At 33.5% G+C, this 25,643-nt stretch overlaps 1 protein-coding gene across 1 annotated transcript in view; it reads left to right on the top strand.

The window, feature by feature from the left end:
- LOC145671415 (piezo-type mechanosensitive ion channel component-like) overlaps positions 1–25,643 on the top strand; it is a gene marked incomplete in the record, with an annotated part of 344,967 nt that overhangs the window by 268,412 nt on the left and 50,912 nt on the right. Inside the window, 2 exon segments of the mRNA XM_081740588.1 lie at positions 11,763–11,881; positions 23,448–23,534. Coding sequence (XP_081596714.1) covers positions 11,763–11,881; positions 23,448–23,534 — 206 coding nt within the window.

The raw sequence follows: 25,643 nt of genomic DNA, 5'->3' as shown, positions 1-25,643 counted from the left end.
GATAGTATCTCATTCTTTTCTATTGAAGAAACCGAATATTTGAAAGACTTGAAAATTAATATTCAAAGTCACACACACACAACTTTATTTCTTGAGCCACTACCTACGACATAGGTTGTAATACTAATAATAATGACGTAGCTGCATATTTTTCATACATACTAGTTGAATCTGCGCTCTCTATACAGCGCATCATGTACATATAAACATATGAATCTCCTTGTCATTCCCCACATCTGTACATGTTCCTTTACAGACACACGTAAAAGACGTCTTGATAAAAATCTACAATGGGTACCATAAAGGGGAGACTTTTTTCGATTATTTTTTTCAATATTTCGCAACGTTTGCAAGATTTGAGCGTACTTCCGGTTGGAGTTTCTAATTTATGTATGATAAGTGTTTTCTTTCTCCTTGCATGTAGTATGTAATAAACAAATACATTAAATACACAATTAATTATAATGTCAGTAATATATGGTGTTCATTGGGCAAAACACTCCAAACAGTAAAGATTCATCTTAGACTGTAGAAATGGTTATCCTTTGTTTTTCATTATAATTTGGTATTAAATAAACGCCTGAGGGATATACAATCCTTGTATACAAGTATGTGGTGTTGGAATGTATAACTCGTAGGATATGATGATTTACTTTTTAAAAATTTCAACACTTCCAGTGTACCCCTAAACAAGGTAATAAAGAGATAACGGCCATGTTTTTAAATATTCAATTAGAACTGGACACTCTACACAAAATTTGGAATCGACCAACGAAAACGGCACGTTTCTAGCACTTGTGGTTTTCGAGATCTCGTTGCCGAAAGGATTGGAGACAAACATATAAACTTTTCTTGACCACAAACATATAAACCTAACATTTTAGTATATAGATAAAATGTGAAGGTCATCTGACTAACTTTTGATATCTATGTATGTATATACTACACTCTGGGTAAAAAAGTCATGTATTTCCGTAGCAGTTAGTAACGTCTGGTAATATATATATATATATATATATATATATATATGAAGAATAGATATTAAGACTCTCAGCGGCATACGTAACTGGCAATCCGTCACTGTTTTCAGTAAAATGCCAAGAGTGTCTAATTTATAGTAAAACACGATTTCTAAAATTTTCTTTGTGAAGAGAATTGTCTTAACGTAGAACTGTAATTTAATTATTCTAAATAATTTGATTTAATTCGACCTATTAATCATTCTTAAAGTATATTAATGTAAAAAGTACATATCTCATCAGTACTTAAACAAATACAATCCTTATGGTAAATACAACACTCCTGCTTAAACGAGCCACGAATGATGCAATTGTGAAGAAAATCATAACATAAAAATAATCCTTACGATCTACATAATAAGTAATATTAACAAAACATGCAATTTATTATACATACGATAATGTTTAAATTACTCAAATGTATAAATAGTGGGTGCTAGACAATACACACTCAATAATTAATTACATCAATTTTTGAAGTTGCACAGTGAGCTTTTTGTATATTCATCGACTATATATAAATATGTAGTAGTAATTTCACAAAAGTATTTTCTTTTTCTAATTATCCTTTGTATAACCTGATAGTTTATTATTTATATTTATAACCCCTTTAAATATGTAAACTAAATTTATACACTTTTAAATAGTAAACTTCTATACGCAAACGTTAGATTATCTTTGTCATAGCTTCATCGTGGCTATAAAATTGTGCGTTCTTAAAATTCAAAACTGTACAGAACATTATTATATCAATAACTTACCGTAAAAGTCTTGAGTACAGAAACGTGATAGATCGTAGAGTATATATTGGCATGCTTACTAGAGTGCGTATTATGTAAGTAACTAGGGCTAGGATTTTCTTTTTTCGTAATTTTTAATGTTTTATATATACCTATTAACTTTACTATATTAGTAAATTTATACATTCCATGATCATAGTCATCTGTTGAAAGTGCTGTTTTATGGGATAAGTTGTAGTAGATTCAGTTAATTTTATCTGTATTTAAATTAATTTATTTGAAGAAAACCACTGCATAAGTTAAAATGTTCAAAAATCAACGTCTTCTTGCAAACTATATTTTTTATTTTTTGAGTCATTATTTTCTAACATAGCAATATACAGGGTGGCCCAAAAGTAGGTAAACACTTTTGCATTGATCAAGTATAACATTGCAGTTTATGGGTGTATTTGCTTCGGCTCATCCGAGCTTAAGATGTAATAAAAAACACATTAAGAATAAATAATAAAGAAACTAAGTCTATCTGATGGATAACAATAAGAAATGATATAAAATGCAGTACGGTACTGTATACCTACTTTTTATCCCTCCCCCCCCATATATATATATATATATATATATATATATATATATATATATATAATATAGATAGATATAAGAAGTCTAGGTTTTGGAATCGACTCTTGCGGAACACCTTTTCTGTATATTTGCTCGTTCGAATTTATTTTACTAAAACTTTTAGTAGTTTTGCCCATATAAAGAATATGCACAACTTGTTTACAATCAAATAGGTATGATTTGAACTACTCCAAAGCAACTCTTTTAATACCATCAATCCGTCTATCTTCCATATAAATAAAAATTAAAGTGACTATGTTTGTTACTTAATAACACTTGAACCATCCGACCGATCTCGACCAAATTTTCAACATAGATGATGTTCGTAGCCTCGGATGGTTTTTATCATTTCACTTTGACAGTAGAACTTTGGGGGAGGGAAAGGATATATATATATATATATATATATATATATATATATATATATATATATATGATCGAAAATAACCGACAATAGTCTCGAATCCATAGTTCCAGTGGTCGAAGTGAGACGATATGCGGTGGTATGCCATACCGTCTCTGGTTTTTCTGTAATGAGGACTTACAGTCTCTGTTTTTTTAGTGATCAATACAATATTTCAATAGCCGGTATGTTCAGTCAAAATCATAATAAAACATACTGCCTCTGCTTTTTTTTTTCCACTTCGAACACTGCATAGTTCTCATGGTTTCTGAGATGGACAGTAACACTTCCGATGCCGTTTAAATCCAAATTCAGCCCCATAACCTGGGGGAGATTATAAAAATGATCAAAAATGACCAATATTAAAGCCGAATCCATAGTTTTCGAGGTCGCTGAGATGAACAGTGACATTTCCTATGCCGTTTAAATACAAATTCAACTCCACAACTTGCAAGATGCGGAGGGGGGAGATATATATAAAAATGATCGAAAATGACCGTTATCAGAGAGCACTTCAGTAATAGTAAAAAGTGACTGACTAACGAAACATATTACTAATTTTTCTAATTTTAACCCAGCGAAACGAGTAACTGACGCTAGTATTTTTATAATTTGTTAACAAATATATAATGATCTATAATGAAACATACAAAGTGTTCTAAATTTGTCCTGAGGATTAAAGAAGTCAGCATAATACAAAAATAGACTTTAAGGAAGAGTAGTTACCCGGTTGTAGGTAACCTAAAACTTTGCCACATGATGTAAGAACTAAGAAAAGTGTTCACTGTTGCTAAAACAATTCGTTATAGGTTTTCGTGTCTTGTAAATAATGTAGCTCTCTTTCGTGATCTCATGTTATGGTATGTAGACATCTATTTAATTTTTCTAAGTAAAGCTTATAGAAACACTGATCTGCTTAGGTGAAGCTTAATATCGCTTTTCGTAAGCTTTTTCTCCAATTTTAACCTTCTGTGAAACATTACTTACGATAACTTTTCTTTATCATCTCATTTCCTTCGTCTTCATCTTTCATCTGACCAATTGCACTTCAGCATAGAGCATTAATAGTTGGCACAATAGATATTCATATTTATAGAATAGATTTTTCTTGGCATGCGATTCTATATTATTCATACAGTGATAGGATTAATAAATAATCAAGGATCTACATATTGTACATACATGTTATTTCATATTTTAGATAAATTTGTAATTGGGACTATAACGCCAGGTAGCTACAGTAAATCAGCTGGCCGTTTTTAATCTTGATCCTATTTAGCTTAGTTTAATGTTCGCTGAATCGAGCAGTAAGAAATGTAAGTCCAGATGATATACTTCCTGTCAAATTGTGAAATAATACGTTTAAAAAATGATGAAGTAATTGGCGATCAAAAGAGGGACAGACAATTTACAGAGTAAAAAATGAGGTGTTGAAATAACACAAAATGACTACCACTTTAGCGTGTTACTTGTGTGTTAATTTAACACCAAGGACGTCGTTTTCCGAGCATATCAGAAATAATTAGTAACTGACATTGAGAATTTGCATTGGATTTTATTGTTTGCTATGAGCAAAGCTTTACGCAGTATATTTGTCATTTATGCCAAGTAACGAATAATGTACTATGTTTTCTATAAAATGTTGAGTAGCAGTTCTGCCATTTGTTGTTCTTATGTCCTAGCACATAAGAACAGATACGAACAGTAGATGACGGCACTGTTATTCATGTAACTGTTGTCAGACAATTCAACGGTTTACGAAACTATTTTCGTGATAGATTACAGAAAACATAGTACGTTATTCGTTACTTGCCATAAATGCCAAATATACTGCGTAAAGCTTTGCTCATAGCAAACAATAAAATCCAATGCAAATTCTCAATGTTAGTTACTAATTATTTCTGATATGCTCGGAAGCCGATGTCCTTGGTGTTAAATTAACACACACATAACACGTTAAAGTGGTAGTCATTTTGTGTTATTTTAACACCTCATTTTTTGCTGTGTAGCAATGGTTTAAAAAGCCAAGCACTTACTATGTTGTTTGTGTGGAAACAGGTGGACTGTCCTTCGCATAGCTCAGATTTCCCGCTAAATAATTGTGATAATTATACTTATATAATCGCTATTTTTTATTTTACGGTATTTGGTATTTTACGGTATGGTTTCTTTAAATATTAATTATTATTATAAATGGGAGTTATTAGTTAGTATTGACGCTGATGCTAAAATAATTTCTATCGAGTATAAATAAACTTGATAGTGTCGGAACAAACCAATTTTCAATTATAAAACTACATACAAGTCATATTTAACAAAAATCTCACTGAACTCTTAAGAAGGAGTTAAAGGAATTATATTTTAACGCTTTTAGTAAAGGGTTAATGTTAAAAATTGTTGAAAAAGGCTTATTTTGATAATGAAATTCAAAATAGTATTTCATTTTATGTGAATTATTAAATGAAGTTATTATCCGTTTCAAAACATGAGACCCTTTTCTCACACCACTACCAAACGGGCAACCAAACCCTTGTTAGTACGGCGGTTGGTGAATGTTGCCAGACGTCTGATGTCATTAGGTAGAAGAAGAAACAAAAAAGAAAAAAGGAAGGAAAACAAGTGAGAAATAAAGATATAATGTTATTACTTTTTGTAATAAATTAACATCTGGAAAAAAGGAGGCGTTTGGCAACTTCTTTTCCCCTTTTCAACCGAGGGTCGTCTATTGTTTTCTTAGATTTATGACCTGTTGACAATTGACAGATCCGTGCGGATATTCTGTGCTACTCCATGAGTCAAGGCTTTCTTGTTCTGATACCTAGTATAGTGAAACAAGCGGTTGATCATTATAATTAATAATTAACTTTGAGAGCTTGCGAAGAAAGTATTACACGACTGAAAGTGAAAGAACGGTTTTCCCTTAAACTCTGAATTGTACATACTATTATCGCAGGACAATAATCAGATAAATTTTACAGTGGGAAATTCTGTCAGATAATCTACAGTCGTCAGATATCATGAAGGGAACTTAGTTTTTCAAGTGATTTTGTTGAAACAGAGCATTGAATGAAAGATACCAATATAATGTTTAAAAATAAACCAAGCTAAAACATGAATTTTAGGAGTTAAAAATATTCTTTCGTCGTATTATTCGCATTGAACATCATTATTTATTCATCATTATATGTGGTCATAATATTATTGCCTTTCCCATATTCACAGCTCCTTCTACCTGTATATAAACTCTGCCCGAAATACTGCATGTTGTATTTTCTTTTTTTATTATAGTGGACTTGTGCATTTGTGAACAGAATATTTTTCGCAGTTTGATAAGAATGAACATTCCGTTGGCATTAACTATTATCAATTTTAACTTCATATATTGTTCAGTTTCATGTCAAGAATATATATATGCAAGTGTTGTTTAACTGTTTCATCAAAGAAACATGATTGTACATCTATATTTGTGAAACCCTACATTCTCATCTCTTAGTCGAATTATTTTCGACTGAGGAATGACTTACAATAAATGAGATGGTATATTAACCTTTCATCTGTGTTGTATGTTGTAAATCCTCTGTTTTTAACACTCCCTGTCTTTACCCGGAAATTAAGAATACATTTCTTATTTCAAGAGTTTTTCTTCATTCTGTTTTGGGGCCGCGGTTGCTCAGTGGTAGAGCGTTCATCTCTGGTGCTTGGGGTCCCTGGTTCAATTCCAGCTCGCACCATGTGAACTTTGTGGTGGACAAACACCGTGTGCGTTTGTTTTCTCGGGGCTCTCCCGTTTCCTTCCATTTTATTCATTCCGCCATTTCATTCATTTCTCAGGACTAATAGAACTGAGATAGCAACTGCAACTACCGTTGATAATTTTACTTGGGTAATTTCTTGAATTTAGACCTTTAAATTAATAATTATTGAGTACTCTCTAATGAGTACAAGTCATTAATTTTATTCCAAAAATAGGTATCACGGGACGTAGAAGATTTCTTCAAATTTGACTCCGATGCAACTTACACGAACCTCAAAAGATATTGAGTTCATACACATTTCTGTTGAAGAATTTTGTAGAAGGTTCAGTTTATGCTTACACTAAACACAATAATAATAAATATCAGAAAACCCTAATTTTATTTTATTTTATTTTATTTTTTCAAATATCAATTTTAAGAGTGCTAAAAGATATTGAAGTATTATTAATAATATTATGTTATTGAAAGAACAAAGTTTTCGATTAACTCGATCAAGTCCAACATTCATAACTGCGGTTTTTATGCAAACTTTGGTATCTGAAAAAGACAATCGGAAAGAATCGTCCCATGGCATATTTAATATGATTTCCAGTTTCTATTTCAAATGAAATCTTCAAGTTTTACGTCTCACAGTAATGCCGCATAGGCTAAAGGAGACGACAATGATGGTGAGAAATAATAAAATGGTGGAATGAAGAAAATGGGTGAAACCCGAGAAAACTCACTCACACGATGTTTGTTCACCACAAAGCTCACTTGGCACGAGCTGGGATCGAACCAAGAATCCCATGCACCAGATGTGAACGCTCTACCACTGAGTCACCGCAGCGCTCCCAGTTTCTATTTGTATATAACAATGGTAATAATGTGTCTATTGTGCTTGGAAAATTTTATAACTTTTCCTGAATGAAACTGATAATTATTAAACGTTTATTTTCGTGAAAGTTTCATATAAGTCCTATAGTATTAAAAAAAAAAAAAAAAAAAAAAACTTTTAGAACTCTATTTATAAGCAACTCTATCCATCACGACTCTGGAACTCACTAAAGAAATAATAAACACTTCTGACCAGAGTATATACACTTGTTTATTAAAAACTAAATTCCAGTGTAACAGTTTCAACAACGTAACGTTGTCTTCATCAGACACTAACTGAAAGATATATCTTAGAGCGCAGTTATTTATACTAAAAGTGAAAGTTCTTGTGTGCATGGGAAGCCACCTGGGTCGGACTTCCCCGGGCGTCATCTTCCGGCCACCTGCCCTGACTTAATTACCCTCCCACCTGTGTTTATCTTTTCCAGACACACCTGTTGTTTATACTGACCAATTGCCTTAAAACATTTTCTCTTAATCTACCTCCGATGTCTATTAGAAATAAATAACAGACTATACTACATACAACTGATTATAAATACAGCAATACAAATTTATATATATATATATATATATATATATATATATATATATATATATATATAGACATAAAAATAAACTATAAAATATAACAATATATAAAACTCTATATAACTATATACAATATTAAACTATATATACTATTAAATATATGAATATAAATTACATATAAATATGTTCAATCTTGTTTTTTCCCTTCAATTTGTTCTAATAATTTATCCCATAGATCATGTATTAACAGTCCACTTGTCCAGTTCATTAATTTGTCACTTTTCTCTTTCTTTATTCTTCGTGCTTCCTTCCATTTTCTTATCATTGGTCTATTCTCCCTTTCTAGCCCCTTTACACCTTCCCAATCTATATCATGTCCCGTTTCTTTCACATGTTTATATATGGCATTGTTTTCTCTCTTAAGTCTCACATCATCCCTATGTTGTTTAATTCTCTCCCTAAGTTTTTTCCCTGTTTCCCCTATGTATATCATATCGCAATCCTTACACGTCACTTTATACACTACACCTTCATCTTTCTCACATATTTCCTTCGTTCTACTTTTCGCTTTCTTGATAATTTCCAAAATTCTTCTTCCTCCTTTTCTGTACGTCTTCACACCACCTCTTCTAAGTAAGTTCTTTAGTACTTCTGTCTTCTCCCCGATGCTCTCTATCCCGTGCCATTTGTTCTCCTCCTCTTCCTTTCTCTCCTTTCTCCTTCCTTTCCTTCTTTCCTCTTCAATTCTGTTCTTCCTTAACTTCTGTCTGTTGTACCCGTTCTGCTCTAGTAAACTGTGGAACTTGTCTATGTCCTCCTTCTTTTTCTCCTCTTCAGTATCTATTTCTTCTATTCTTCTCTCCATATTCCTTATGAAGTTCCTTTTGGTGCTGTAATCCACATCACTTCTTTCGTGGCAATAAACTCCTGCTGCACATTCTTTCCTATACCATCTTGTTGTAAATCGTCCATCTTTTCTCTCTATAGTCATGTCCAGGAAGTTTATAATGTTGTTCTTCTTCAATTCCATTTCCAGTCTTATCCCTTTTTCTTCATCTTCAACCTTCTTTACGAATTTTTCCAGTTGTCTCTTTGTTCCTCTCCATACTCCCAAACAGTCATCCACGTATCTGCAAAACAATATTAGGTTATTTCCACCTTCTTCTATCACTTTCTGCTCCCATCTGTTCATCACCAATTCTGACAACACTGGGCTTAATCTTGAACCTATACTCAGTCCTTCCTTGATCTTGACTAGTTTGTTCCCTATCGTACAAAAACTATTGTCCCATATTACTCTCAAGGCTTTCACTATCTTCTCTTTCTTCCAGTCTCTTATTTCTCTCCCTTTCATCTCATCTTCTATGACTTTCACTATGTAATCCCTCTTTATACTCGGAAACATTGCTTTAACGTCAATACTAAACATAATTGTTTTTTCCTTCTTATTTCCTATACATTCTAACATTGTTTTCACTTCCTCCGTATTCTTTACTCGATGACTCTCTTGACCTATCCGTATCTCTTCTGCTATTTTTCTTAACTCTTCTTCCAATGGTTCTAGACAGTTTCCTCTACAGTCCAACACTGGCCTTAGCTTAATCTCTTCCTTGTGAATCTTCGGGAATCCTTTCATCTTTGGAATCCTTCCTTCTTCTTTTACCCACTTTTTAAACCCTTTTCTTCTTCCATTCTCCACCACTTCCTTGAGTACCTCATCCTTAATCTTCTTCTCTCCTATGACTTCTATCCTGATATGATATATATAGGGGAAACAGGGAAAAAACTTAGGGAGAGAATTAAACAACATAGGGATGATGTGAGACTTAAGAGAGAAAACAATGCCATATATAAACATGTGAAAGAAACGGGACATGATATAGATTGGGAAGGTGTAAAGGGGCTAGAAAGGGAGAATAGACCAATGATAAGAAAATGGAAGGAAGCACGAAGAATAAAGAAAGAGAAAAGTGACAAATTAATGAACTGGACAAGTGGACTGTTAATACATGATCTATCTGATAAATTATTAGAACAAATTGAAGGGAAAAAACAAGATTGAACATATTTATATGTAATTTATATTCATATATTTAATAGTATATATAGTTTAATATTGTATATAGTTATATAGAGTTTTATATATTGTTATATTTTATAGTTTATTTTTATGTCTATATATATATATATATATATATATATATATATATATATATATATATATATATAAATTTGTATTGCTGTATTTATAATCAGTTGTATGTAGTATAGTCTGTTATTTATTTCTAATAGACATCGGAGGTAGATTAAGAGAAAATGTTTTAAGGCAATTGGTCAGTATAAACAACAGGTGTGTCTGGAAAAGATAAACACAGGTGGGAGGGTAATTAAGTCAGGGCAGGTGGCCGGAAGATGACGCCCGGGGAAGTCCGACCCAGGTGGCTTCCCATGCACACAAGAACTTTCACTTTTAGTATAAATAACTGCGCTCTAAGATATATCTTTCAGTTAGTGTCTGATGAAGACAACGTTACGTTGTTGAAACTGTTACACTGGAATTTAGTTTTTAATAAACAAGTGTATATACTCTGGTCAGAAGTGTTTATTATTTCTATTTATAAATATATTAAGATACAGGGAGTGTCACTTTTGGGGGTACAGCTATCCAAACTTTTATCAAGTAACTTCTGTTTGCAAATGCACAATTAATATTGTACATAAAATGTAAATATTTTATTTATTCCATGTATTAACTAAAAATATTAATGTTTGTTTTTATTGTCATTGTACATTTTGTTTTACAGTTCTATTGTAATAAGAAATTTATAACTATATTTGTATAAATGAAACAAACGATAGTAAATGTGTGTAATTTTGTTGGTCGATGTTTGTATTCTTTATGCAAAATACATAGCAAACGGGCGAGAGAGAGAGAGAGAGAGCTGTTTATAGAATGAAGATGGAAAACAGTAAACCTTGACCGTCATTAATAAATGAATATTTGCTTTTTGGATTTTAATGTCTTAAAGATTAAAACAATTTTTAACTTCAATAAGTGATTAATTAAACTATATTTTTTGCATGTGTAAAATATTCTGTGATATATCTTTATTACGTCTATTGGATGATAATGAAATTATTGTGTCCAGTATTACCTCAAAATTTTGAGTCAAATTTTTATCAAATTCCTTTAAGGAATTATTTAAAATATTCTGAAAAAGTTAATATGTTGATCAAAATTAAAAGATTATCTTTATAATAATTGGAAACTCAACATTAAAATTTTCACAATTCTTAGGCGCTTTTGCTTTCAAAAGTAATTTGGTCATGATTCTTTTTCATTTTTAGTAATTATTACAAATTAATTGTTTAAAGGCAAAGCCAATTACATACAATTTTGTCTCTATTTTATTATTGAAGATAATTAACTTTTAACTAATAATAATAATAATAATAATAATAATAAAGTACTTGAAAAGGCTTCCGTGCACTAAAAAGACCAAGTACAGAGCATAAAATATTAATTTGATCTATTTAAATCAATTTCATACATACGAACCTAATTTGGCCGGGGTATTATTTTGCTCTGTACTTCATTACTTAACTTGTGTCTGTCTGATGTCAAATTAAATTGTTCTGCTAAACAATTTAGAGGAATAATAGAGTAATTTATATTCAGTAAATTTATGGTGATTATATATTTTTGGTTATCTTTGTGTGTATATATACATATTTTGTGTATATATATATAAATTATGTACATATTCCATCCATTATTATTTAAGATTTGTCTATGTTCTAAAGTAATTGTGTGTTGCAGCTATCAGATCGGGTGACTACTATATGTTTGAGGAGTATGATGATGAAGAACTTGAACTTATAGGCGAAGGAGAAGAATCTGATGATGATAAAGATGTGAAAGGGGTAACAGTAAGTCAGGTAATTATTAAAAAACATTCTTATTTACAAGTTTGAAAAAGACCGCAAGTCAGTTTGATTAAATTATCTGGTAAACACCAACAAAACCGGCGCGTTATATATTTCAAAATCGTTCACCAGTTATAAATTATGCGTTAGATCTTCATACGAGTACTGCTTGAGACTTTTTAGATATTTAAATCTATCGACATTGAGAGATTGTTGAAAATATACTAGATTCATTCTAGAAGAAATAAATGAGTATTTTAATTTAAGGCTCTGTGCTTTCCCTGCTTTTTAGAATTATAAGTATATCACTAATATACACTTTTTTTTTTTTTTTTAAACATAAACATCCGCCTTTCTTCCAGAAATTCTATAATTTATCCTTAAGTAAGATTAAAGTAAATAAGGATGTATGCATACTTCGCCTTTTTGATGTTAACATATTAAGACATACTAAAGTAATTTCACTTTGTGTAATCTCAAATTAATGATGGAAAGTCTAATTCTTATGCTACTATCTGCTTCCTTCCTTAATATGAGCTGAATTGTGGCACGTACTCTGAACTGCTAATTCGATGTTGCTAAGATTGTAACTGTAGAATTACTGGACCAAATATATTGTGTGTTATTCGATTAGTCGATTAGCAATGTCTCATTTCACACATGACAATTACGTGTACCCATACGTAGCAATTTCATACATAACGTCAGTCGATGGTGGAAAGTGAGAATGTAAATGATCCGGTGAAGGAAAAAATGAGATAAATAATAACGATTTGGCAACCTTAAACTCTTTGCTGCTACTGTTTTTAAAGCAGGACTAAAGGGGTTTATCAATAATAAGGCAACGCAAATTCACTTCATTTTGTAAGCTAACATCACAGTTAATAGCAATCTTTCCAAAACTAAAAAACGTTAATTCGGATACAAGTATATCTTCGTGGTTATACTTCACGTTTCCGATATTGGTGCGAGGAACCGGGATTCAATTTCAACTAGGGATACTTGTATTTCAGATTTCACATTAAACTGTAGAAACCATTTTCATTACTTTCGGAATTAAAGTAAAGAGCTTTTAAAAGAAAAAATAAAGTTTATTTTTTTTAAGAACATTAGTGCACCTGTACTTTGTGTAGCACTGAATCTGTATTGGACATTAGTCAATGAATACACCTTCGTAGTTTATAAGAGAAATACTGGTATATTTATCAATTAATAATTTGTATTCTGTATTGCATATTGCGGATGCACAGTGATTCATTCTTCGGTACAATTCTACTTTCTACAACCATTTTTGCACTGATTAGGCAGCTTCATCTTAACTAAAGTTATTTTTAAACTATAATTTCCTTTGATCATTAATATCCGATTATTGCAATCAACAAGCTGGCGATAGATAAGGAGCAGCAACTGGAATCATCTTATGGCGAAATACTTCCTCTCTGGAGATTTCTCTATCTGAAACAGGTATTTCCGTTATCATTGAGCGCTTTTATCAAGATCAGTTCATTTTGCTTCGTTTTGTCATCGAAACACGTAGGATAATATCACCGCAAGGCTTTACATTTGGTGTGTATTCTGTATCAATATTGATCTCACATAAATTTGATTTTTTTCTTTTGGCATCACGTAATTCATAGCTTTACACAAATTATGACTTAACTCATTTAAGCACATCATTCAGACCAAATTATTCGCTTTGTATTCATAGTCATATTCCACTTCAGAAGGTAAAATTTAGCATATTTAAGTAGTTATTCCAAGTAAAATTCGTATTATTTCATGTTTTCTTTCTTCAAAATAACTGTAATACAGAGAGAAACAACTTAGTGTCCTAAAACTTAAAATACGTTTAAGATTTTCTTGTACGATTACTACTTTGTGCAATATGTGGCGATCATTTTTGATGTCACAACATGACAGTGCCATACTCTTAATTAAATCTTTTTTTGCGTTTCCTGTTTCTTTCTAGCTACTACGCGCTTTTCGCGGTCTTTTCTTTATTCTTTAGTTATTTTGAATAAACGGAAGGAGAACGAATTGCGCAAATTTTTACTTGGAATAACTGAAGTTTAGAGAAGGTCACTGTAGATTTGCCGCTTGTAGTACAATTTTTAAAATAACAGAAAATGGAACAGTATCAAAATTTGAAGCTGTAAAGAAATCCATTCATACACTCATCTATCCAACATATAATAACAGCTAATTGTAGTAAAAGTATGGAATGTTGTTATCTCAATGAATATTTCGCACGCAAATCCGACAACACTGTATGCTCAAGAACTGCTACATATGCATATCATAGAGGAAAAAAGAAAGAAAAAAGCAATTCGATTTTCGGTGGAGAGTGTTAAAATTTGAATGGACGTTTTACGGTGGTTCGGATTCCACCTTTAACTGTAGATCCACGTTCCCACACAACCTCAGTTCTGAAAAGGGATACTACACTTCAATATATAAACGGGGAAAGGCAAACAAAAAAATCATGAATAAGAGTTGACACTTTAGTTACACCGTCGCATGCTATTGAGTATTGGAACAGGCTGGTCAAGGCACGCTTCAATCGCGGCTGCGATAATTGTAGACAGCAAAATTTTACAAATTTTGATATTGATATCATTCCGTGTTTTCTTCCGTTTAGTTTTCATATCAACATCAATAGCTCTCGATATTGATTTGAAAATTTAAAAATTCTCATCGACCTCCTCTAAACCAAACTATGCGCATCATTCACTAACATATTCACAGCTTCATATTAATAACATTAAAATGCACTGATTCACTCCAACAAACGATCAAAATGTCAAGAAGTAAGAGAAGATATGAACATAATGTTGAAGCCGCAAGTCTCTTTCCTCATGAAAATAATAATTGTATTTGAAAGGTTGAAATCTCTAGCACTTTTAGTGTCTGATCTGCTCTATATTTGAAGTCGTTTCATAATCCAGGTAAGACAGAAGTGAAGGAAAAATAACCCAAATCTTAATAAAAATTTATGTATACACTTAGGTATGTCATACAGTATCAAACGGTAAAATATTGATTGTACTTGTTGACGCTTGCACGATAAAAACTCTCTCTTTTTGAGAATTATTAATGTGTTAGGTATTTGTTTCCAATTATCGTTGGGCTAGATTTGCTATAAGTATCCTCACGTGCTTGTTGACACTTAAGGTTCTTAAGAGACCTAACCACCACGAAATTAAAATACCGCTAATTTTACAGTAATTATGTGATATCTTCATAATCGAAATGTGGATCAAGGTCGCCCTAGACAATATTATTTTGGGTGAAGTACCGTTATCACAAGTCATCTAGTAGCTTCCCGTTTGCAGCCATTTTTAAACGCGAAAATAAATGCCGATTTTCTAAATGACTGGAAATCGGAAGTAGATAAGTGAGTTGTAATAACGGCATCTCACGTAAAATAATATTGTGTAGTTAGATCTTTTTCCACTTTTCGATGATCTTTTATCTATTTGAAGATCTCACATAATTACTGTAAAATTAGCAGTATTTTAATTTCGCCGTGATGGAATCTTTTAATACAATTTAAAATATTTGTAATCATAACCCGACCGTAGATTTTTGTATATTTTTGTTCTGCGTTCCGTTGGCGCCCTAAGTCGCTTGTTCTATCGTGTATACCATAAATGATCTTAGTTTAATTTACTTTACGTACGTTTGATTTACTTTAGTTTGCGTACATGGAGTTCTGAGTCGTGTCGTTCGTACCACGACGACCTTGACCATTAATTTATTTGATTTTGGGTACCACGTTGACTTTAATCGTTTATTTTGTTTACATACCATAATCGATTTTAGTCATTTTGTGTGTGTATTGTGAGCGATTTTCAATCATTTATTTCGTCGTGCGTGCCGTGAATGACCAGTCGTTCAAATTTTTGTTTTTTGTACTATGGATAACCTCTAGTCGTTTACTCAGTCGTGCGTGCCGTGAATGACTTGTCACTTCATGTATTTTGTTTTGCAATCCATGAACAAACTTAGTTGTTTAATTTATTTTCTTTCCGAACCATGAACTATCTTAGTCATTTAATTATTTTATTCTTCGTACTAAGGGATTTTTAGTCGTTTATTTTGTCGTACGTGTGAATGACCTTCGAACGTTTAATATACCTTTACATACCATGAACGACTTTAGTCGTTTGTTTTGTTTTTAGTATTAAGGACGACATTTAATCGTGTATCTGTCATGCGTGACCGTAGTCGATTAATTTATTTTGCTCTACGTATCATGACGACCTTGTCGTTCAATTTATGTAACTGTGCGTACAGTGGGCATCTTTATCAGTTTAATTTATTACTACGTGAATTTATGGAAAGAAAATATTCAGAGATTTACAAAATATAAGTTCCGACGTAGTATATTTGAGACTGCTGTCAGTATGTCAATAAGCATGCTATACTGGTAAAACTTATACTAGCTATACTGCTATTACTTTTACTATTAAAATAACTACTTCCAAACTAAGGTACTCTTTATTTACGGACACGGGTACATGCACACAAACTTCAAAAGTACTTTACTAATTTTTATCCCCATGCTACTAAATAATATTCTTCACAGTACTTCTAACAAGCCCACTTGCATACTCCAACTTCATTCTTGCTGCCACGAACTCTTTGACTCATGCCAAAGCCGGTCATCCTCATGCCCATCACAGACTATTGACAGTAGTGTCACACTCTTCACAGACTATTTGCTATACCACATTCTCCACAGATTACTCACTATTTAACTCTTCCACATTCTTCACAGATTATTCACTATTACACTCTTCCACATTCTTCACAGACTATTCACTATTACACTCTTCCACATTCTTCACAGACTATTCACTATTACACTCTTTCACATTCTTCACAGATTATTCACTATTACACTCTTCCCCCGGTTTTTTTTTTTTTTTTTTTTGTTTGTTTTTTTTTTTTTTTTTACAATGACAATCTATTAGGTGGTCTCCTGATCCTTCCGGATCTTCTTGGTAGCTGCCAAACTTGCTGCTCTGCTGATGTTCTGACACCTCCTGGATATCTTGTTGGTAGCTGCCTATCTGGGTCTCGTACTGGTGTTCTGCCATCTTCTGGGTGTTGTCTTGGTAGGTGTTGATCTTGCTCTCTGACTGATGTTCTGTCACTTTCTGAATTTATGTTTGGACTTCTAGGCAGTTGTACGTGTTGTATATCTTCCACTGCTGCGTTTGTGAGCGGGTTTTTCCGGCAAAGAAACCATATATCCTCCTGACATTTTCTTGGCATGTTATCTTCTTGGTCTCCCTTTGCTTGCGGAAAAATTATTTGATGTCGATGGCACTTCCGTATTTTTCCTTGTATTCTTACCAAAAACACGACTGGGCTCATCTGCCTGACCAGTTCACCTTTGATAAACTTAGGAAAACGATCGCGATAGTTCTTCACCCAGACCACCTCATTCTTTGCTTGTTGCTCCACTTCTTTCCTGTCTTCCTTGCCGCGTTCAAACACTCCCTTCTGTACAACATTAAACATTGTGCGTGGTTGAAAATTTAACATCAATTCCGCTGGTGGTTTCCCTGTTGCCTTACTCGGTGTGAATCGAAGCATGTATAATATTTCTTTCAGCTTATGCTCTCCTAATCTACGGTTCCATGTATCTTTATTGTCTAAAAACTGTTTTCTTAAAAGCTGCTTTACTGTCTGCACGGCTTTTTCAGCGATTCCATTGCTTTCTGGGTTGTATGGTGGGGTTAGCACTGCCTTGATGTCTCTTTCCTTTAGGTATGTCGTGAACTCAAATGATGTGAAAGGAGGTCCGTTATCTGATACTAAAGTCTTTGGATACCCGAAAATTTGAAAAAACTCGTCTAACTTTTGTTTAGTTTCAGATGCTGTCGTTGAATTTACATTCCACACTTGGATCCATTTTGAATAACTGTCCACTAACAGCAAAAATTTAGATCCCACACAATCAAAGTGATCTACATGCACTCTTCCCATCGGTTGTGCTTCTGCTTTCCAACTACTATATTGATTTTTCGTGTTATTCCTATGCATGCTATTACACGTTTCACAAAATTCGCTCATTTTTTTGATATCACGGTCTAAACCTGGCCACCAAACTGCTTCCTTAGCTACAGCCAGCATTCTCCAAACACCTAGGTGATTCCTGTGTAACTGTTCCAGATACTTCTTCCTTAACTTATGTGGGAGTACAGTTTTGCCTTCCATAATCACACATTTGTTCACAACTGAAAGTCTTTGCTTGTTGGTAAAGAATGTTCTTAACTCTGTAGTATTATGTTCTTCCTTCAACTTCCTGGGCCAGCCTTTTATTATCCATTCTCTCACCTGACATAATAGTCGGTCTTCTTCCGATGCCTCCATGACTTCTTGGAGCGTTAACGGTGCCAACAGTATTTGGCTTATGAACTCTTTTTCGTCTATTTTTACATCCACTGGTGGCTCATTAATCGGTAGTCTGGATAGGAAATCTGCTACTTCCACTTGCTTACTATAAAGGATTTTGAAGTCGTACGAAGACAAGAACAGCATCCATCGTTGGAGTCTTGGTGAAGCTGCGTCTGGAATAGCCTTTTCTCCGAATATGATCTTGACTGGCATAGAATCTGTAATAATTGTAAAACGTCTACCGAACAAATATTTATGAAATTTCTTTACTCCGTGTATTATCGCTAATGCTTCTCTTTCGAACTGGGCATAGTTACGTTCTGCATTGCTCAATGTTGCTGACGTACACGCTACCGTCTTCAACTTGTTATTCACTTTGTTACACAGCATAGCGCCGATTCCATCCTGTGATGCATCCGTAACGAGTACCACCTCTTCCTTCTCATCAAATGGGTGTAGTATTTCCGCCTTCTTCAGGAGTTGTTTCGCTTGTGTAAATTCTTGTGCATGTCGTTCATCCCAACACCATATGGCTCCTTTTCTTAGTAATGCATACAATGACGGGATTTTTGACGCTAAGCCAGGTAGTTGTCTATGGTAAAATGAAAGCATGCCTAGAAAGGCCTTCAGTTGCATTACATTCGTCGGTTCAGGACATTTCATAATCGCTTTCACCTTATCTTCCATTGGTTTAATTCCTTCTGGACTAATATGATGTCCCAAATACTCTATTTCCTGTTTGAAGAAAACACACTTGTCTCCCCGCAGTCTGATATTCAGATCCTTGAACTTTTGTAGGAGTATCCGTGTCTTTTCGTAACAATCATACGTATCTTTTCCCCATATTATCACATCATCCAAGAAACATGCAGCCCACGGTAAATCTTGTAACACTGACTCCATAAACTTTTGAAAAATTTGTGCTGCACAGCTCAACCCAAATGCTAGTCTTTTGTGTTGGTACAAACCCCAAGGTGTGTTCAGCGTCATGTATTTTAATGAATTTTCATGGAGCAACAATTGTTGGTACGCCTGCTTTAAATCACACAATACGAAACAATGGGCACCCTTCAACTTGTTCATTAAGTCTTCAATGCGTGGTAGTGGGTACGATACTTTTTCCAGAACTTTGTTTACCGTCACGCGAAAGTCCCAGCATAATCTGATGCTTCCATCTTTTTTTCTCGCTAATACCAGTGGCGTCGCCCAATCGGAATAATCCACTTGCGTTAAAATTCCTTGTTGCACCAACTTATCTAACTCATCTTTCACTTGTGGTTTCAAACTTACCGGTATTTCGTATGCCTTCTTGAAAATTGGTACCGCTTCTTCTTTCACTGGTAATACCACTTTGTACCCTTTAACTGGTGTGTTTAAGTCTCCCTCAAACACTTCTTTGAACTCATCTTTGATTTTACTTGCTAAGTTGTCAGCTACAGTTACGTCATCTGTTCCTATCGAAGCAATATTACTACTAAACTGTTCTTTCCAACAAGGCCAAAGTATATTGATCCATGAACGTCCCACAATTGGTTGGTTTAGTTTAGCATCCAGTACATATAATGGTAACTGCCACTTACTACTTTTCCACTGCACTTCTACCATTATTTTACCTTTAGTGTCTAACGGTCTACCATCGGCATTGCATAATTTAATGGTATCCGATACTACTTGTTTGTTGGGGAAATGTTCGTTGCATGCATCTCTACTGATTACTGACACTGCGGCACCGGTATCTAGTTCAAAAAACACTGTCTTACCGTCACATTTTAGCGGTATGTTACATAAGTCCTTGCGTTTACCGTCTGGTACGTCCATTGCCAATAATTCAACGATTTTATCTAAGTTTTCTTCCTGCATTACTGACGTTTCTGGGGATGTCACTTTAATTTCTTTCACTTTTTCTGTTACTTCTTCTGCGTCAATAGTCCCTTGTACTTCGTGTCTTTTAAAACACATTTTCTGAAAATGGCCTTGTACACCACAAAAATTACACTTCACATATTTCGCAGGACAGGAGTATTTGTTATGTTGTTTCCCGCACTTACCACACACAAATTTACCCTTGTACCGCTCTGCTTTATTACTATTTCCACTGTTACTGCTGTACCTTACCTGTATTTGATTTTGCTTATTTGGCTTACCTTGACAATGACTCAACACATTCACCTGACCAACCTCTTCGAATTCTTTCTTTCTCATGATTGCCATGTCGTTACCAATAGTTTCCGCTTGCACTGCCATTTGAACAGCTACTGTGAAGGTCATATTGTCTTCTGCTAACAATCTCTTACGCACATTATCGTCGTTGATACCATATATAAACTGATCCCGTAATGCTTCTTCTAAAAATGTGCCGAATTTACACAATGCTGCTTGCTGTCTCAACGTGGCTACAAATTCGGTAACGGATTGACCTTGTAACTGTTGAATAAATCTGAATTTGTACCGTTCTGAAATTGTGTTGAGTTTTGGTCGGAAGTGTAACACTAACTTGTCTTTGATTTTTGCGTAGGTCAGATCTTGTATCTTTTCCGGTTCACAAATGTCTCTCAATAGTTTGTATGTTTTTGCCCCGATAGACGCGATCAATGTAGGCACTTTCTTTGCGGCCGGTAACTCCATGGCTATGCAGAATTGATCAAACCTGTCCAAATAATCACTTATTTCCTGGTCTTCCACCTCAAATGCTTCAAAAAGTTTGGAACCTGCCATATTGTAAATCCTTTTACCTCGTCGCCACTGCTATACTGCTGAAACTTTTACTAACTATACTGCTATTACTTTTACTATTAAAATAACTACTTCCAAACTAAGGTACTCTTTATTTACGGACACGGGTACATGCACACAAACTTCAAAAGTACTTTACTAATTTTTATCCCCATGCTACTAAATAATATTCTTCACAGTACTTCTAACAAGCCCACTTGCATACTCCAACTTCATTCTTGCTGCCACGAACTCTTTGACTCATGCCAAAGCCGGTCATCCTCATGCCCATCACAGACTATTGACAGTAGTGTCACACTCTTCACAGACTATTTGCTATACCACATTCTCCACAGATTACTCACTATTTAACTCTTCCACATTCTTCACAGATTATTCACTATTACACTCTTCCACATTCTTCACAGACTATTCACTATTACACTCTTCCACATTCTTCACAGACTATTCACTATTACACTCTTTCACATTCTTCACAGATTATTCACTATTACAAAGCATATAGAGAAAGCCTGTCTAGTTATACATATTAAACAAAGGCAAATTATATACACATTAAACAAAGCCAAATTGTAGGTCAACAATAGCAGACAAGACAATAATGTAACGAATGGAAGATTGCTTGTATTTCAAGTAAAGTTGATACATGTATTATGGGGACTAAATACAAGCTTTTCTTGGCTACTAGATATTAATTTAAATCCCTGCTTGAAAACAGCTATTTTCTATACAAGATACCTTACCACTAGGTTATGTATTTTGAGTTATTACTTCCCAGTTATTTTTAAGTTTAGGTTTTGAATGATCAAGGTGGAAATGAATGTATTGCTACATAATAATTGCAGGTTTCCGATTGATGTGTGTAATTTCTGTATTTGAATTTACATTGCTTAAATGTTGTCTTGTATTTCCCCAATATGTTTACCCAGCAAGCACTGTTGCTTCCGATGCAAGAAGAATGGTTCCCTTTATTCAATCATTGTGTTATCCCAAAGCCCTTGACTTTTTTTTTTTAGGTGTATGTATATTATGGTTTGGAAAAATAAAAGACTGGCTGTTTCAGGAAAATATTTCCGTTTGTTCTATGGCTGTAATCGCTTATTGTGGCTAGGCTAAGCTAGAAAGTTAAGAAAATACTTCAAATTTGGCTTTTATGAGTGTGATGATGCATGTTAATATCATAGAAAGCACTTGGTTCAAAAGTAAGATTCCGACCTTGAGTTTTCTTCACCTTGAGTTTTCTTCCGAGTTTTACTCCTCTTGAGTAGCTTGTAGCAATGTTTCGTGCTTACAGTTAACGAGGTTTAGTGTTTTGTCTCTTTTGACATAGTAAGGTTTTTAAATTTAAGTCCAAATCGACAATTGTACCAATCTTTGTGATCATATTCAAGTCTTCATAGTACAGTGCGTTCACCGTCCACCCCCTCTTTCTTCATCCCTTCCCCCTCCCTCTCTTCCGCTGCAATAAACTTTTCCTCTAACAATGAACATAAGAAACAACAACAAAACAAACAAGGCTCAAATATGCCTTCCGTACTGCTTTTAAAGTTAAAAAAAAAAAAAAAAAAAGACTCAAATATACATCCCTCGCCGCTTTTAAAGTGAACAAAAACAAGACTCAAATATACATTCTTCGCCGTTTTTAAATTGAACAAAAACAAGACTCAAATGTACCTTCCGTACCGCTTTTAAATTGAACAAAAACAAGACTCAAATATACCTTCCGTACTGCTTTTAAATTGAACAAAAACAATACTCAAATATACCTTCCATCCCGCTTTTAAATTGAATAAAAACAAGACTCAAATATACCTTCTGAACCACTTTTAAATTGAACAAAAACAAGGCTTCCCGCTTTTAAATTGAACAAAAACAAGACTCATATATATCTTCCATCCCGCTTTTAAATTGAACAGAAACAAAACTCGAATATACCAAATATTCCTTATATGAGCAAAGCACACTGAGAAAACTATAGGTACTAAGTTTTCAAGCCTGAAATCTTATCATCTTTGTATAAAAGAAAGACGAAAAGAGATGTCGGATCATATTTACATATGAAGTGTTTAAACTTGCACCCAATTGTAAACACTTATATTAGAAAAGCAGTGCTCATCAAGGATATCAGACTACAAGAAATATAACCTAATGTTCTTTACCTTTTCTTCGTTCTTTGTGTTCACTTTATGACGAAACAGCACGTTCCGAAGTGTAATAGTTTTTTTTTTCATTGTGATTTTGTTCATAGTCATATACTTGTTAAGTCAGAATTGAAAACGTAAAACTTTAGTAAGGCATCAATACCAGATACAGAAAACTTTGGGTCGGAATGTTATTAATTTTTTTAGTAGGTTTTCCCCTGAACCCTGTGTCGTAATAGTTCATTTTTATTATAATTTTCATTTTTCGTGTTTTTTATTTCTTTTTATGTACTTAGTTGCTGTCTTCTGCCATGAAAAGTGATGTAGAGAAAGCAACTGACATGGCTTTATCATCAAAATCTGATCAACAGTCAGATATACGAGTAAGTATTGAAGCTTAATTACACCATTCTCACTACTAACATATCGTTGGGGAAAACATCAAATCTTTCATTTTTACCTATTTATTTATTTGGAAGTTAAGTACAAGTTTAGAAGAAGTGTAAGTAAAAGGCTAATACTCACCGTAAGACACAAACCACTCCTCTAGGAAGTACTTTCGAAGAACATGGTCTTCATATTCAACCTAGGTACACTTCGAAAAGGATTAAAACAGGCGAAAAGGATTAAAGGAACAGTTTTTTACTCATTCCCATCAAAAGTAACGATGTCTATTTGGTTAAATGTCAATGTGACCAAATATATATAGGTCAAACAAAAAGGAATATTTGTACCAGAATAGCTGAGCACATTCGCATATCCAAATCTCGTAGCCGCACATTATATATATATATGTGTGTGTGTATATATGTGTATATGTATGTCTGTATGTGTGTGTGTTTATCCGGATTGGCATCAAATCTCAAAGACAATAACCATCACATTGCTAATTTATGTTTGATAGAAAAAGCAAAAAGAACAACTCAACGAAAAATTAAAGAGGCTTATTACACTCATAAGGTAAAACCGACACTTAATTTAGATAAAGGTGACATAAATGCAATTTGGAACAGTGTCTTTACTACTCATTTCCACCGTCTGGAAGGTAATAAAATAAAATAAATAATAAAAAGAAAGTGAACAACATTGAACAGTGACAAGTGAATTACCTTAACATCTGTCTATTTCCAGTAACAAGAATATTTTACTTCGCATATTTTAAAATTCTTTTTAACCATTTTTACCCATTCATATTTTCTTTCCTATGTTTTAATCCTTTTCGAAGTATGCCTTATGCCTAGGCTGAAGATGAAGTCCATGTTCTTCCAAAGAACGTCCTAGAGGAGTGATTTGTTTCTTGCGGTGAGTATTAGCCTTTTACTTACATTTCTAATTATTATCACCGTTTGCAATACAGTGGTAACAAGTTTAGAATGCCTAAATATACTAGTGTGCGATTATATTTACATAAATTAACATCGACGCAATTTTTCTGTTTTTATAGATAAGAAATAAAATGAATATTTAAAAGATAATAAACCAAATCTACTATTAGTACTTTAGAGCATATAAACATCAATAAATGTAGACAAGAAGAAGTTAAAAGTAATAAATATATTCTTTCAAGGAACTTCGTTCTTTAACGCACATGACTATTTACGTAACAAAGATGGAAAGAGTTGCCAGGTCAGTAGAAAAAATACATTTCAAAGAAAAGAAAGAAACACTGAGAATGTTTACAAGTCAATAAACGGGACCAGGAAAACAAAGCAAAAACGACATTTATATAATTATATATTCAGGGTGTTTCAAAAGTCCGCTGACAGGTAACTCTTATTATTATCAGAGTTACAACAAAATATAAGAGGGGAAACCGTCTCCAAATATGATGTTTTCAATCTAAAATAAAGGAATTCTTTAAATCGGACGAGCCGTTTGGACTGTACAGTACACTCTTTATGCGCCCAATGTTAAATGAAAATGCAACATTGCCATTTACCTTGACCCACAATATAAGTGAATGAAGTGACTGTCTTTTACGCTAACGTGTAGGAGTATGGTGAATTGGGCATGTTTGAAATGGGTGCTGGCCATCGACACGTTAGCGTAAAAGACAGTCACTTCATTCACTTATGTTGTGGGTCAAGGTAAATGGCAACGTTGTATTTTCATTTGAGATTGGGCACATAAAATGTAGAGCCCAAACTGCTCGTCCGATTTTAAAAAATTCCTACGCTTTAGATTGAAAGCATCTTATATATATATAATCACAATAAAAATGAAGGAAAAGAAATTCAGGAAAAGGAACGCATTACGCTAATGAGCAAAGATAATTGAAAGCAGATCAAATTACAGGCAGTTTGGTTTTGATAGACACATTGTAGACAGAATTGAAATGTATGTAGTTCGCCTCTTTTTATTTATTTGTGTGATGAAAGTAGAATAAGATAGTTGAAAAATAATGGCTAAGCCAAGCAATTTCTTCACTTCCGATGACAACAAAAGTGCAAGGCTGTAATTTCGGTTCCAGCTAGTATGTCTACTGGGTAAGG

Source organism: Thermobia domestica, chromosome 2, assembly GCF_964235325.1.
Source record: "Thermobia domestica chromosome 2, izTheDome1.hap1.1, whole genome shotgun sequence".
In the NCBI taxonomy this organism is placed as follows: Eukaryota; Metazoa; Arthropoda; class Insecta; order Zygentoma; family Lepismatidae; genus Thermobia; species Thermobia domestica.
Note: the sequence above shows the minus strand (reverse complement) of the source record. Positions and strands in the feature narration are given on the sequence as shown.